The 14609-nt window shown below is 44.4% G+C and overlaps 1 protein-coding gene across 2 annotated transcripts; it reads left to right on the top strand.

The window, feature by feature from the left end:
* The first annotated feature begins 1782 nt into the window (after window positions 1-1782).
* On the top strand, window positions 1783-7902 carry LOC115649463 (exendin-3-like). 2 transcript variants are annotated; one of them, XM_030558394.1, is made up of 4 exons: window positions 1783-1883; window positions 4222-4374; window positions 5480-5548; window positions 7847-7902. In XM_030558394.1, the coding sequence occupies exons 1-4, from the start codon at window positions 1783-1785 to the stop codon at window positions 7854-7856; spliced, it is 333 nt and encodes a 110-aa protein (XP_030414254.1). In that variant the 3' UTR covers window positions 7857-7902. The 2 variants fall into 2 exon arrangements, with proteins under 2 accessions (XP_030414254.1, XP_030414255.1); XM_030558395.1 differs by lacking the exon at window positions 5480-5548 and having other exon boundaries at window positions 7847-7876.
* The last annotated feature ends 6707 nt before the right edge of the window (window positions 7903-14609 follow it).

Genomic DNA, 14609 nt, shown 5'->3' on the forward strand with positions numbered 1-14609 from the left:
ACAGGTTTCCTGCTGGAGGAGGTTAAAAGGATTTGCAGCAAATGTTGCCTGTGCAGAATTTTTCACTGCAAAGACTAGTGCAGCATTCACACATTGGCAGGGAGCCCTGGGGCAGAGGCCATATGGCATAATAGTGCCCTGGCAGGGGGCTGGACTGGATGACTCTAGCAGTTGTCCTTCTCTAACTTCACTGATATAGAAATTATTAGAACAATTTTCACAGAAGGAATTTGAATCAGCATCATTCCATCAAAATCAGAGTGATGCCAGTTTACACCAGCCAAGCATCTAGCCTGTTGTTTCAGGGGAAGTTAGAGGTGGCCAAAATAGGGCTTGGGATGGAAGGTCCATCCTCAGTAGACAAGTTCAGTCCAGGACTTTAATTTAAGCAAGTCATTGTAAGACAGTGAGATTCCTCATTCCTTTATATATGAGGCAAACTCATGAGCCAGGAAGGACCCCTACACGTTGTGTCAAATCCATCTTACAATTATTTGAGATTCATGGCTGATCTTCCAGAGATCAAGGAAGATTGTCAATTTAAGTATTTTTGTCCCACAATGGGGCAGGTTTCTTTGGCACTCTGGCTCTTTTCTTTTCACTTGAGCAGAAAGGTGTTTGGAACAGAAACCCTGCAGGCTCAGAAATCATTTCTCCACATAAGATGTGTTGTGACAATAAGGGATTGGTTAACTACGAGGGAAAAATTGATAGGTAGCTTGATTGGTCCGAGCACTGTGAAAAACACGTTGCTGAAGGTGTACGTAAAAAAAAAAAAAAAGCGGCAACAGATCCACTTAAAAAAAAAACAACACCATGTAATGATTCATAATGACCCATGCAACTAAAAACAGGAGTACCAGTGACCCACCTGTCATCTTTTAGCATCCTGCTAACAAGCTTAAAAGCACCTGTGAGAAGCAGAGTTTAGCCACAACCGGTTTGTACAAGGAAAACAAGATTCTGATTTTAGGAGAACATTGGTTCTTGTGCAAGGTAAGCCTTTTCCCTCTTCTCAGTATCCAGTTTCAGCACTTTGAAGAAGTAAAGTCAGGGTGATGTATCTGATGGTAGGGAAAAGATTAAAAATTCTAAATTATTCATGAAACTAGGGAGTTTTTAACTATATAGCAAATAATTATTTGGATTTTGACTAACCTTCTCAGGAAATGGTCTGATTTACTTCAGTGATGTGTTATTGTCCTAGAAGTGACCAGCTAAAGGAAGATATGGGGATAATAAGCAATTTCAAATGTTTGGGACTGGAAGTATGGGTCCAAGGGGTGCTGCTACACCCCCTGGCTTGACGTGGATTCCATCATATATAGGGTTTATAATTTGGTTCATTGACTCTCAGCAACCCCCCCACCCATAAAAATTGTTCCAGCACCCCAGTTTCAAATCTTTGAACCATTATTATTTAGATCTTCTAAAGGGTGTGTGTGTGTGTGTATTATATATGTAAAAAAAATACACTAAAGATTGAGGTGCTCAGCTGGCTGCTATGGTAATGGGGACCATATAGACAGGAGTGCAGGGTAAGATTTATTACCTTAAAAACAAGTCTTTGAAATATACAGCTGTTTTCTTGTAATCATGTACGTTTGATTAACCATTATATATGCCTATAGGTAATCAGGTCCTAGGATCTAATTTTCCACCCATCAAAATGCTGGAAATGCATTGTTAAATTACTTGTGTTGTTATTCATCCAGCTAAGGCTGGATGTAGTCTGTTGGCAAATTGTAACCTTGGGTGTTATTGTCTTGTACAGAAAGCCAAATGAAAAGCATACAGTGGATCTACCTATATGGACTAGTAATCGTGGTGTTGATCCCAGCCAGCTGGCAGATTGTCCTCAACGATTTGTCCAATGAGTCTAGGTAAGGTACATTTGAGACTGACAAGTACACTGTGGGTTGGTGGTACTGGGCTGAAGCAGGTGGAGAGATCACAAATGCGACCCATCAGATACAGCTTAATAATGTCAATTACTCTGTTTTATTTGGCTTTGCTGCCAGGCGATGGTAGAGCATATTTCGATGTGCAGCAGATGAAAACGTGAATAAGATGATGAGGTATATTAGGAAAGGAACAGAGAATATGGACCATATTATTAGGCGCTGCAGTATCATCTAGGAGCCCTAGTGATCATAGGATGGGAAAGGACCTTGCAAAGTCATCTAGTCCAGTCCCCTGCACTCATGGCATGGGGTTAAGTATTATCTAGATCATTTTTGACAGGTGTTGGTCTCATCTGCTCTTAAAAATCTCCAGTTACAGATATTCCACAACCTCTGTAGGCAAATTTATTCCGGTGTTCAACTATCCTGACAGTTAGGACATTTTTCCTAACGTCTGAACCTAAACCTCCCTTGCTGCAATTTAAGCCCGTTGCTTCTTGTTCTAGACTCAGAGGTTAAGGAAAACTCTCTCTCTCTCTCCCCCTCCTCCTTGTAACAATCTTTAATGTACCTGAAAACTGTTCTCATGTCCTCCCACACTCACCTCCAGACTAAACAAACCCATTTGTTTCAATCTTCCCTCATAGATTATATTTTCTAGACCTTTAATCATTTTGGTTGCTCTTCTCTGGACTTTCTCCAGTTTGTCCACCTCTTTTCTGAAATATGTCACCCAGAACTGGACACAATACTCCAGCTGAGGCCTAATCAGAGCGGAAGAATTACTTTTCGTGTCTTGCTTACAACACTCCTGTCCTGCTAATACATCCCAGAACGATGTTTGCTTTTTTCACAATCGTCTTACCCTGACTCATTTAGCTTGTGATCTTCTATGACCCCCAGATTCTCTTCTGCAATACTCCTTCCTAAGTAGTTATTTCCCATTTTGTATGTGCACAGCTGATTGTTCCTTCCAAAGTGGAGCACTTTACATTTGTCCTTGTTGAATTCCATCCTATTTACTTCAGACCATTTCAAAATTGTAATCCTATCCTCCAAAAGGACTTGCAACCCCTCCACAGCTTGATATTGTCCTGATGAACCAGGGCCACGTTGTGCTAGCGCTGTATAGATTTGGTCCTGTAAGACACTGAGCATGCAGTGCCGGGTCCTGTTGTAGATTATGTGGGTAACTTTAAGAGGCAGTGGGACCTAGTGGGTAGAGCACTGGACAGGGATTTAGGAGAGCTGGGTTGCTCCTAGCTCTGCCACTGGGGTACCTTGGGCAAATCACTTCACTTCCCCGTGTCTCAGTTTCCCCATCTGTAAAATGTGGATATGATGCTGCCCCCCCCCTTTATAAAGCACTTTGAGATCTACAGTAGACACATGCTAAAGAAAAGCAATGTATTATTATTAATGGTATATAGTGTAGCTCTGCATAAGCAATGCATGTTTTGGTATTATGGCAGCACCTACAGGCTCAGGCCAAGATCAGGGCCTTGTTACACTAGACCAGGGGTCGGCAATCTTTCAGAAGTGCTGTGCCAAGTCTTCATTTATTCACTCTAATTTAAGGTTTCGCTTGCCAGTAATACATTTTAACATTTTTAGAAGGTCTCTTTCTCTAAGTCTATAATATATAACTAAACTATTGTTGTATGTAAAATAAATAAGGTTTTTAAAGTGTTTAAGAAGCTTAATTCAAAATTAAATTAAAATGCAGAGCTCCCCGGACCAGTGGGCAGGATCTGGGCAGTGTGAGTGCCGCTGAAAATCAGCTTGTGTGCCACCTTCAGCACGTGTGCCATAGGTTGCCTACCCCTGCGCTAGATACTGTCCAGAAAGGGATTGCCTGGGCCCTGGAGAATTTGGGCCTAGTCTACACTGGGGGAGAGGGAGGTGCGCAAATCGATCTAAGATCTCGTAGCTGAAGTTGATGCATCTTAGATCGACTTATTTCGTGTCCTCGCGGCGCGGGATCGACGGCCGCCGCTCCCCCATCAACTCTGCTTCCACTTCTCATCCTAGTGGAGTTCCGGAGTTATCGGGGGAGCGCGTTCGAGGATCGATGTAGACACGATACATCGATCCCCAATGGATTGATCTGGCAGGTGGTGTAGACATACCTTTAGTCTAAACACACACACAGGACAAAAAGGATGGGACTTACCTACAGTTACATTGTCATAGCAAGTCAGTGGCAAGGGAGGGAACAGAATTCATGCCTGCCGACACAACGTGCTATCCACAGGGCCCTGTATCCATCCCACTGCAGCACCCTCCTTCACGTTTCCCATCCCTCTCTCTCAAACAGATGGCAATCTTTTGAATCGAAAAGCGCTCGGAGTTTTACTTCCAACATCAAGCGGCATTCTGAAGGCACCTTCACCAGCGATTTTACCAGATATTTGGACAAGATGAAGGCCAAGGATTTTGTGCACTGGCTTATCAACACGAAACGTTACAGGTAAACAAGTGGAATGTGGCTGAACTAGTAGAACAGAGACATGGTTCTAGGCAGACTCCTGAGAACTTAGCAACTTAAGGATCGGAAGAAGGCGGCCTATGACTACTAGAAAGACTTCGGTCGAGGCCATTTCATAGTGGAAAATTGTGGGTTTTGACAAAATGAATTTTTTCATGCAAGTATTGGCTCTCTGTGGGAAATTCTGATCTTTTGTCAAAAAGCCAAAACACCCAACTACTGAAATAGTTTGGCCAAAAAACAAAATATTTTGGCCCAAACCAGAAAAATGGGTCAGTTGGTGGCCGAAAGTTGTTCAGGATTCAAAATTTCCACCCAACAAAATCTGAAAATTTTCTGTGGAAATGTTTAGACAGGGGCAGGGGGGAAACCTACATGCTTGTTTGTCAACCTTTTCTGTGGAAATTTTCTAGTGGGATGGGGAGTGGGTCAGATTCCCACAGAGAGGAGTCAAGGCTGGATTCTTTAGGACAAACTCTGGGGTATGTACTCTGCAGCTGGAAGCATGCCTCCTACGCCAGGCAGAGAAGACTAGTTCTGTTCAAACTACTGCACTAAAAATAGGAATGGGGACATTGCAGCAAGGGCTGTGGCATGAACTAGCCACCCAACTACAAGCCCACCTGACCCCCTGGGTGTATTTTGGGTGGCTATCCCACGCCATAATCTCCACACCAGCTCAAGCAGAGGTAGCATGACCATCTACCCAGGCTGAAAGGCCTGCATCAAGCTGCAGTGTAGATCTGGCATGGAGACAGGGCCTCTGAGGGTACCAGAATCCCTCTCTGATCACCCAAATGGCAACAGCCCAGGCCAAGCCAACCCAAAGTGGTCTGGGCAGCTCTGGGAGGCAGGCACATGGTCACAGGTGTCTTGGGCAAAAGAATGAGAACAGAAGTCAATGAGGGGCGGTTTTTAAGGGGGGCGGGGTGGGAGAGTTTCCAAGAGATCAGGCAGAAGATGAGGCATAAATGAAAAAATAATGTCTTTTGCTCTTTAATGATGCAGTATACCAAGGAATGAGGGTTGAATGGTTTTTTTTGCACAGCTAGTACATTCACAGATGGGTTTTCCTTATTTTCTACAGTTCTACAAAGAGGTTCATAAAAGGAGACCACGACACCATCTCCTTCCCTTCTGACCACTCACTATTTAGGTAATTCAGATACACTTTGAATTTCCAAACGTCTACTTTTCACAAACTGCTCCTATAGCTAGGTTGTCCTGATGTCTGGATCTGACAACATGAGCTAAAGAACCAGTACATGAGCTCCAGATCAGTAGCAAAGGGACGGGGCAGAGAACATTGTGTAATCAAAGTCAAAATGTTTCATGCGACCGTATCAATTCCAAAGATATTTTCCCCAGAAATTGACATGATTCAAAATTGCAATGGCCTATTTTGTTGGGACTGTCCTGGTTTGTTGCTCTCTGATTAATTTTAATATTGTAGCTAATAACAGAGTTCTACATTATCAAAGCAAAAATGTTTCAATGAGGGGTTTCGGTGTTTCCAAACTGAAATTATTTGGCATTTCTGTTCTGCAGAAAAAATATGACATTTCAATTTTTCCATCCCAATTTGGGACCAAACAAGTGTCAGAAATGCCATTTGTGAGCAGCTCCCGTACCAAGCAATTCTATTCAAATCAGCAGCAGATACTGAACTAGGGAACATGAGAACATAAGAATGGCCATACTGGGTCAGATCAAATGTCCATCTAGCCCAGTATCTGTCTACCGACAGTGGCCACCACCCTCTGACAAACAGAGGCTAGGGACACCATTCCTTACCCATCCTGGCTAATAGCCATTAACGGACTTAACCTCCATGAATTTGTCCAGTTCTCTTTTAAATGCTGTTATAGTCCTAGTCTTCACAACCTCCTCAGGCAAGGAGTTCCACAAGTTGACTGCGCTGTGTGAAGAAGAACTTCCTTTTATTTGTTTTAAACCTGCTGCCTATTAATCTTATTTGGTGACCCCTAGTTCTTGTATTATGGGAATAAGTAAATAACTTTTCCTTATCCACTTTCTCCACATCACTCATGATTTTATATACCTCTATCATATTCCCCCTCAGTCTCCTCTTTTCCAAGCTGAGGAGTCCTAGCCTCTTTAATCTCTCCTCATATGGGACCCTCTCCAAACCCCTAATCATTTTAGTTGCCCTTTTCTGAACCTTTTCTAGTGCTAGTATATCTTTTTTGAGACCAGGAGTCCACATCTGCACGCAGTATTCGAGATGTGGGCGTACCATGGATTTATATAAGGGCAAATATACTCAGTCTTATTCTCTACCCCCTTTTTAATGATTCCTAACATCCTGTTTGCTTTTTTGACCGCCTCTGACACTGCGTGGCCATGTTCAGAGAACTATCCATCATGACTCCAAGATCTTTTTCCTGACTCGTTGTAGCTAAATTAGCCCCCCATCATATTGTATGTATAGCTGGGGTTATTTTTTCCCAACATGCATTACTTTACATTTATCCACACGAAATTTCATTTGCCATTTTGTTGCCCAATCACTTAGTTTTGTGAGATCTTTTTGAAGTTCTTCACAGTCTGCTTTGGTCTTGACTATCTTGAGCAGTTTAGTATCATCTGCAAACTTTGCCACCTTGCAGAGCAGAAAGCATGGGCTCCTACCCTCTGAGCTAGAAGACCCACTGCCTAGCAGCCCCATAGACCTATGTATGTGGTCTAACCAGTAGAGCTGGACATGGTGTTAATGTTGGACAGTCAATCTACCAAGCCAAAATCATTCATGGAACTAATTCAGTGCTAGACTGTGGTAAGGGTGTAGACAGACTGCCCAGAGCAGAGCCGGACTTAGTATTACTTTAGTCTGTGGTGTCTCCTGGCTGGCTGGCTGGGTGGGGAAAGTCATATATGGCACAGAGCATTTTCCCCTCTGTGTTGGCCAACGTGTTTGATGAGGCAGAGTCAAAGCTCCACTGCTCCCTGCCCTGGCCAAGCCGATTGCTGCCCACTGGCAAAGGAAGGGTAGTAGAAGGCTGACAACACTGCTCTATGGGTAGCAACACCAACAGGCTGCACAGGAGAAAAAGAGGGAGCTTTATGCACCATTACTCCCCTGTGCTGATGCATGTGGAGGGGCAGCATCTCCATGAATAAAGACAAAAACCAAAACAGTTGTGAGTTGATTGTGAACAGTTTGCAAACAGAAAGAGAAGGTGACTTGTCTTTCTATCCCAGTGAATAGACTGGTAGCAAACAGTACATGTTAACCAGACCCTACCTAAAGCATTGACCCAGCAACTACTGATTTAGGAGGAAATCTATACCTATTTTAATCCCAACAGTACAGCCATCCATTGCAATTCCAGGAATCGCTGAATAGCAGCGGCTAACATGACTGGCAATATAGACCTGTTTCACTGCCCTATATTCCTGAGCTCCCATGATGTTCTGTGTGTTTGTTTCTTAGGTCCGATTAGCCACCAGACCAAGAAATCAGCCTTGTGGAAGGATATTCCCACAGCTGTCTAGTGGATCTAGTCACCTCTGACAACGATCAAAGGATTCCTCAATGAATTATACTATGTGTTCATTGCTCCCCAGCTATTGTCATGACAAGGTAGAGTGAAATATCCAACCTCTGTGACTAATGAGGTCAGCACGCCCTGTTAAAAAATGGATTCGTTTCGACCCTTTACGCCGCTGTTTTAGTGTTGTCTGTGGGCTGCTTCTCTGGCACCAGCATTTTTGTATGTTCTCATAAATGACAATAAAGCTGTGGTAAATGAAGCTTTTTGTTTTCCCCAAGACAAGATCTGCCATATTTTAGAGAAAGTCATCCTGATCATTTTCCAATTCGCACCATTAGTGAAAAACCTACCAAACAGCATCCAAGGGCCCAGGATATTTAAGATTCCAACTCACAAACTTATTGAAGCTTGTGCTAAACATTAACACAGGCCTGGGTGAGAAAGGACTTTGATCGGAGACATCCACTGCTCTATAGAACAGCTGGGGTCTTGGTCCGTGATGGGTGCTTCAAATAATGCAAACAGGAAAAGGCTGGCAGTTCTAAGTATAACTCAGCCTGTCGGACTCAGATTAGAAAGGACACCTGCAAGCCCCAAAGCATGCAGTTAGAGAAAATTAAATAGCCAGGCCTTGCTCTTATACAAGATGACTTTTCACTCAAAGCACTTTACAGAGGTGGTAAGTATCATTCTCTCTATTGGGAAACTGAGGCAGAGGCAGGTTGAGTTACCCATGATTACCCAACAGCCTAGCCAGGAACAGAACACAGTTCTCAGGGATCCCTATGCCAGGCTCTAGCCACAAAGCCAGGGCTGTGCTCTGCCCTAAAACCAGAGTTTGAGCACATTCTTAACTTTAAGCAGCTGCTTGAGTCCCATTTAAGTCCATTGGATTTCAGCAAGCACTTCGCCAAGTCAAGGCATTAGCTCAATCCGGACATCTCTTTGGACTTCACTGGGGTCAGGGACACGTGGTCAAAGGTGGAGAACAGCTGTTTGCTTTATACATTTCAAAGCCAATTTAGTTGTTCCTATTTGCACCCCCCTCCCAGGGTACACTCACCCCAGATAGCACCTCCTCCTGGCCACTCTAGGGATTAGCTCTTTCCAGGTCCAAGTCCCCATTCCACTGTTCGTAGCATTCCCTGCTGCTGACTCAACCGGTTCACTCTTCAGGACTTGACCCTCCAGCCAAGTCACTATGAGTTTCCCCTTCCAGGGGACCAAAGTCTTTTCTTACCAGCAGTCTTCTCATTCATTACCCCTATGGTGCCACTTCCGCAGGGCTGGTAGGGGAGCCCAGGCTCACTCTCTGCTCCAGGTTCCAGGCCAGGGACTCTATGACTGGCAACTCTAGGATCCTGCTGCTCTTTTCCTGGACTTCCTCCTACAGCTTCTGGCTTCCCCCTTCTCTAGGTGCTTCTGCTCCAGCCCCCACCTCTCAGCACGTAACTGCAAATCATTCAATTCTCCCACACCACCTAACTCCCAGGGAATAACTGCAGGCTACTTCCCTACAGACCCTTTCTTCTGCTAGCCTTTTCCTCCTCAGCTGAGCACCTTCAGCCTTACTTTGGCCACCTAATTCCCCTCAGCTGTGGCCTTGGCTGGTTAATAGGCCCCTTTTTCGCCTCATTAACCCCTTCCAGGCACAGCTGCTGGAACTAGGGGTGCTGCCGCACCCCCTGGTTTGACATGGTTTCCATCCTATCCAGGGTTTACAGTTTGGTCTAATGGTTCTCAGCACCCCCACTATACAAATTGTTCCAGCCTCTTGCTTCTGGGCTGTTGTGGGGTGAACACCCTCCCCCCCCACACACACACACAAAAACAGCTGGATCTGCATTAGGGTTTGTAGAACTGTTAGTTGTTTGGTAGCACTTGCTGGCAAAGAAAGGAGATTCTCATCACTGAATCTTGACTCCATTAAAGGTGGCTCGCCCCTTTCTGAAGGGGAGGGAAAAGAAGGGAATATAAAATTGAAATAAAATGCCTCTCCTGAGCGGCTCCATAGAATAAAACGCAGGAATGTTGCTATTAGAACTCAACAGCCATGCTCTGTAGCTGTCATCAGCACATTTGTTGATTCCAACATCTTCTTTTGTTTTTAATCCATTAGAAGGTGGGGGAATTCGCTGCCATCTGAGAGTCAGGCATCCAACTCCCCAGCAGGAGCTGGACTCCTTTCTTGCATTGCTGAGAAAACTTTAAGTGCATGGGGGAAGGTTAAGCCCATTGAGAGGCTTCCTAAAGACTTGGGTGATAAGGTCACTCTGTGTCTATACCAGGGTGGGCATGCTGCAGCCCATGGGCTCCTGCTGGGGAACAGGGTCTAGGGCTTGCCCCACTCCAGCTGGGGAGCAGGGTCTGGAACTTGCCCCACTCCGGCACTCCAGCTGGGGAGCAGGATCAGGGGCTGCTCCATGCAGCTCCGAGAAGCTGCGGCATGGCCCCCCTCCAGCTCCTACGCACTCCAATGGCCCCACTCCAATAGCCTGCTCTGGCGCTCCAATGGGAGCTGCAGGGGCGGTGCCTGCAGATGGTGCAGCGTGCAGAGCCGCCTGGCCGTACCTCCATGTAAGAGTCGGAGAAGGGACATGCCACTGCTTCCGGGAGCTGCTTGAGGTAAGCGCCGCTCAGAGCTTGCACCACTAGCCTCTCCCCATGCCCCAACTCCCTGCGCCAGCCCTGATCCCCCTCCTGCTCTCCAAATCCCTCGATCCCAGCCCAAAGCCCTCTCCTGCACCCTGAACTCCTCATTTCTGGCCCCACCCTGGAGCCCACACCCCCAGTCAGAGCCCTCACCCACTCCTGCACCCCAACCCCAATTTTGTGAGCATTCATGCCCCACCCGATGTGGCCCTTGGGCCAAAAAGTTTGCCCACCCCTGGTCTGTACAGTAGGGTGCTGGGAAGCTGGGCACGAGAGGAAAAGGGGAAAACATGAATAAATCTTGTTAGAAAAGCTGGGAGAGCTGGGGAGGGTGTTGATGGAAATCGGTGAGGAGAGGCTGGCCTAGCCCATGGCATCAGATTAGTGTCTATGTCTCTAGCCTTTATTGTGCTACACGGACACTGCCCAATTTAGAATCAGCTAGTGGCTTCTTTCACTAACCCTCCCCAGCTCCCCCACCCCCCCAAGCTAAATGACAAAAGATCTTGTCCTCTTTCGCAATAATTAGGGGCAAAGCTTTCTCTCTACTGTTATGATACCCTTCCCTGCCACTGTCCTTTTTTCACCCCAAGTTATATACACTCTTCCTACAGACACAATACATCAGCTACTCTCTGCTGCGTCTCTTGTGCCCAGGAAAATCAGCAAAACAGGCTGCATTCATGGTGCATTTTAATTTGGATCTCTGTTATAACCTTCAGGCCTTGACTCAGCCCAGTTGTTTGCCCAATGCTAAGCAAGCAAGACATCCCCTGGATTTCAGCGACCCCTCACAAGCTTAAGGTTGATTTCCATGAGTTTAATGTTTGCTTCTTGCTGAATAAAGGCTGAAGGCTGCAGAGTTTGGTGAGTAACGTGCAGCAAACGATATTTGTGGTGGATTTGGGTAAAATTTTCAAAAGTGCCCACTGGCCAGTTTTTTTTAAAGGTAACTAGCAGCATCAAAAGGCACCTAAATCTCATTCATTTCAATGGGTGCCAGGCTTTTGAAAACCCCTTTAGGGACCTAAATACCTTTTAAAAGCTGGTCCTGAGGCTCTAGGAGTAGAACTGGGATGTATATTTTTTATCAAAATTTATTTTTGGTCCAAAAAATTGCAGATTTGGTGACACCAAAATATTTCACAAATTCGTATCAGTTTCACCAAATTGTTTTAGTTGGGAAAAAAAATCCGTGCTTAAGGGCTTATCTGGATCACGGTCAGAGTGCACTGCCACCCCCTACCCCCCCAGCAAAACTGAGCTCCTTGGTACAGTGTTTTTCCTCTACAAAATAGAAAAAAAACACTCGAACACACCTGTGGTTTCCTTTGGCTATGTCCTAGGGTGACCAGACGCCCGATATTTCGCTCCGCCGGCAGCACTCACCTTTTGGGTTTTTTCCCACTTCTTGCTTTTTTTTTCCTTGCTGCTTCACCAGCAGCACTCGACTTTTTTTTCCCCCCCTCGCTGCTCCGCCGGCAGCACTCGGCTTTTTTAATTTATTTTTTGCTCCCCATGTGTCCCGATATTTTCTCCCTCTCATCTGGTCACCCTACTACATCTGCAAAGCCACCCCAGCACTGTTTACTCAGTATTCCCTTCTCCCCTAACCCCTGCTGCTTCTTACTCAAAAATAAATCTGAAAAGCCCCTTCAGATTCCCGCCACATCTCTCAATGTGCAGCGGCAGTCAAAAAAGTGAACAGAATGTTGGGAATCGTTAAGAAAGGGATAGATAATAAGACAGAAAATATCATGTTGCCTCTATATAAACCCATGATAACGTCCACATCATCAATACTGCGTGCAGATGTGGTTGCCCCATCTCAAAAAAAAATAAATTGGACGTAGGCAAGGTTCAGAAAAGAGCAACAAAAATGACTGGGGGTATGCAAGGGCTACTGCATGAGGAGAGATTAATAAGACTGGGAAGATTAATAAAAAGAAATGGAGGGATATGATAGAGGTCTATAAAATCTTGACTCATGTGGAGTAAGCAAATAAGGAAGCGTTATTTACTCCTGCCCATAACACGAGAACTAGGGGTCACCCAATGAAATTAATAGGTAGCAGGTTAAAACAAAGGGAAGTATTTTTTCACACAACGCAGAGTCAGTCTGTGGAACTCTTTGCCAGAGGATGCTGTGAAGGCCAAGACAATAACAGGGATCAAAAAGAAACTAGATAAATTCATGGAGGACAGGTCCATCAATGGCTATTAGCCAGGATGGGCAGGGATGGTATCCCTAGCCTCTGTTTGCTAGAAACTGGGAATGGGCGACAGGGGATGGATCATTTGATGATTCCCTATTCTGTTCATTCCCTCTTTTTGAAGCACCTGGCACTGGCCATTGTCAGAAGACAGGATACTGGGCTAGATGGACCTTTGATCTGACCCAGTATGGCCGTTCTGATGTTCTCTCCAACAGCAGGATTTTTCTCTTTCAAATACACTGAAGGTGGCATTCAGAGTCAAACATATTTTTTTTATTATTTTTTTCCATTATTTTCGATGAGCTACAGATCAATCAAAGACAGGCACAGTTCTGACTGTTGAGGTACCACAATCACCAAGCAACATTTCACAGACATGAACCACAGGACAACAACGTTTTTTTACATAACAAACTCAACCAAAACCCCCAACCCTGAAATAAAATCTATCAAATCACATGTCAGACTTTTAGCAAACAGTTTAATTTGTAAATAACACACAGTTCAATTCTGTTATCCAGTTTTATTTACAACGTGGAGTGTTTTCAAACTACATCATCTCTTACAACAAAATAAATATATTTCAGTATCTCTAGAAAGAAAATAAATTTCTCCATTTCTACATGTGGCGTACGAGGAGGAAAAAAATATACTAGAAAAAATGTGCCAGCACCTTTTAAAAATTTTTTCCTTCCGTGTTTAGGGAATATTATGCACATCATTTCAGCTACTATTTTCAATGGGACCGAAGGGAACTAGGCATCAGATTCCCTTCGTGAAATTTGGTGCCTAACTCCTCCCAGCCTTCATCATTCTCTGAATTTAAAAAACCAGACAAATTAGACCCATTGGATTTACAGGGGACTATTCAAAAATGCCTTACAAGAGCAAGCAAAGACATGAACTTATGTGAATGTAAAAGAATCCACCCATTAGAAACCATCTCTGTTTATTGGTACTATAGGTGTTTTAAAAAAAAAGGGATGCTAATTTAAAACACCTTGAGGTGATGGTACATTTTGCTCCAGGGGGACATTTTCAAAGGCACACATGGGAATTAGGAGCCTAATCTCTAGTTAAAGTCAAAGGAGTTAGGTACCAACCAGCCACATGTGCCTTTGAAAATCTTTCCACGGTGTATTACAGCATTGCCAACCTCGAGTAGTCAAAAATCCTAAATCTGACCCTCCCAAAATCACAAGAATTAAAATCATGGGATTTTTTAAAATGAAAAATCTGGGGTGAGGGGCAGTCCTGCTGTTTTTTTGAATGTTAGAGTTTTTGTTTTGTTTTGTTTTCCCTGCAGCCATGAAAGCTAATTTTTTTTAATAAAAGCTGAGATTTTTATGTCATCACCTGACTCCAGGAGCTGGGCCTTCAAATCAAAACACCAACATAACATTTGTGAGACTATCACGAGAGCTGGCAACACTGTGGGATTCTGACTTCATCGTAGTCCCAAGGCAGAATGTAAGAATAATCTTCAAAGGAGAGCTATGAAATGGTTAGAGCGATGCTTGAAACGAATGAAAACAAATAATTTATTTTAAAGGAAGGGAATGGCTAATAATGATGCACGGGTAGAGGGAGCAAATTTTCTCCTGAGATGCAAAGAGTTTCCATTTTCCTTAAGGTGGAACTAATCCAGACTAGTTTTAGCAGGATTTTTCATCTTCAGACGTTGGTGGAAGTATTACCTTCCAAGTCACCAAGATCATCTAGGTCTTTGACCTCTCTGGCTGAGTCTGCTGTATTGTGCTCTGTCCTGAATACACCAGATTATGTCTACACTGCAAAGAAAAACCCACAGCACCGAGTCTCAGAACCCAGGTCA

This window comes from Gopherus evgoodei, chromosome 3, assembly GCF_007399415.2.
Source record: "Gopherus evgoodei ecotype Sinaloan lineage chromosome 3, rGopEvg1_v1.p, whole genome shotgun sequence".
Classification (NCBI taxonomy): Eukaryota; Metazoa; Chordata; order Testudines; family Testudinidae; genus Gopherus; species Gopherus evgoodei.

Excerpts from the sequence above, each read along its gene's own strand:
- LOC115649463 (XM_030558394.1), top strand. The coding sequence starts at position 1,783 with ATGAAAAGCATACAGTGGATCTACCTATATGGACTAGTAATCGTGGTG. Across the intron at positions 1,884-4,221 it reads GATTTGTCCAATGAGTCTAG|ATGGCAATCTTTTGAATCGA; the intron begins GTAAGGTACATT and ends TCTCTCAAACAG. Across the intron at positions 4,375-5,479 it reads ATCAACACGAAACGTTACAG|TTCTACAAAGAGGTTCATAA; the intron begins GTAAACAAGTGG and ends TATTTTCTACAG.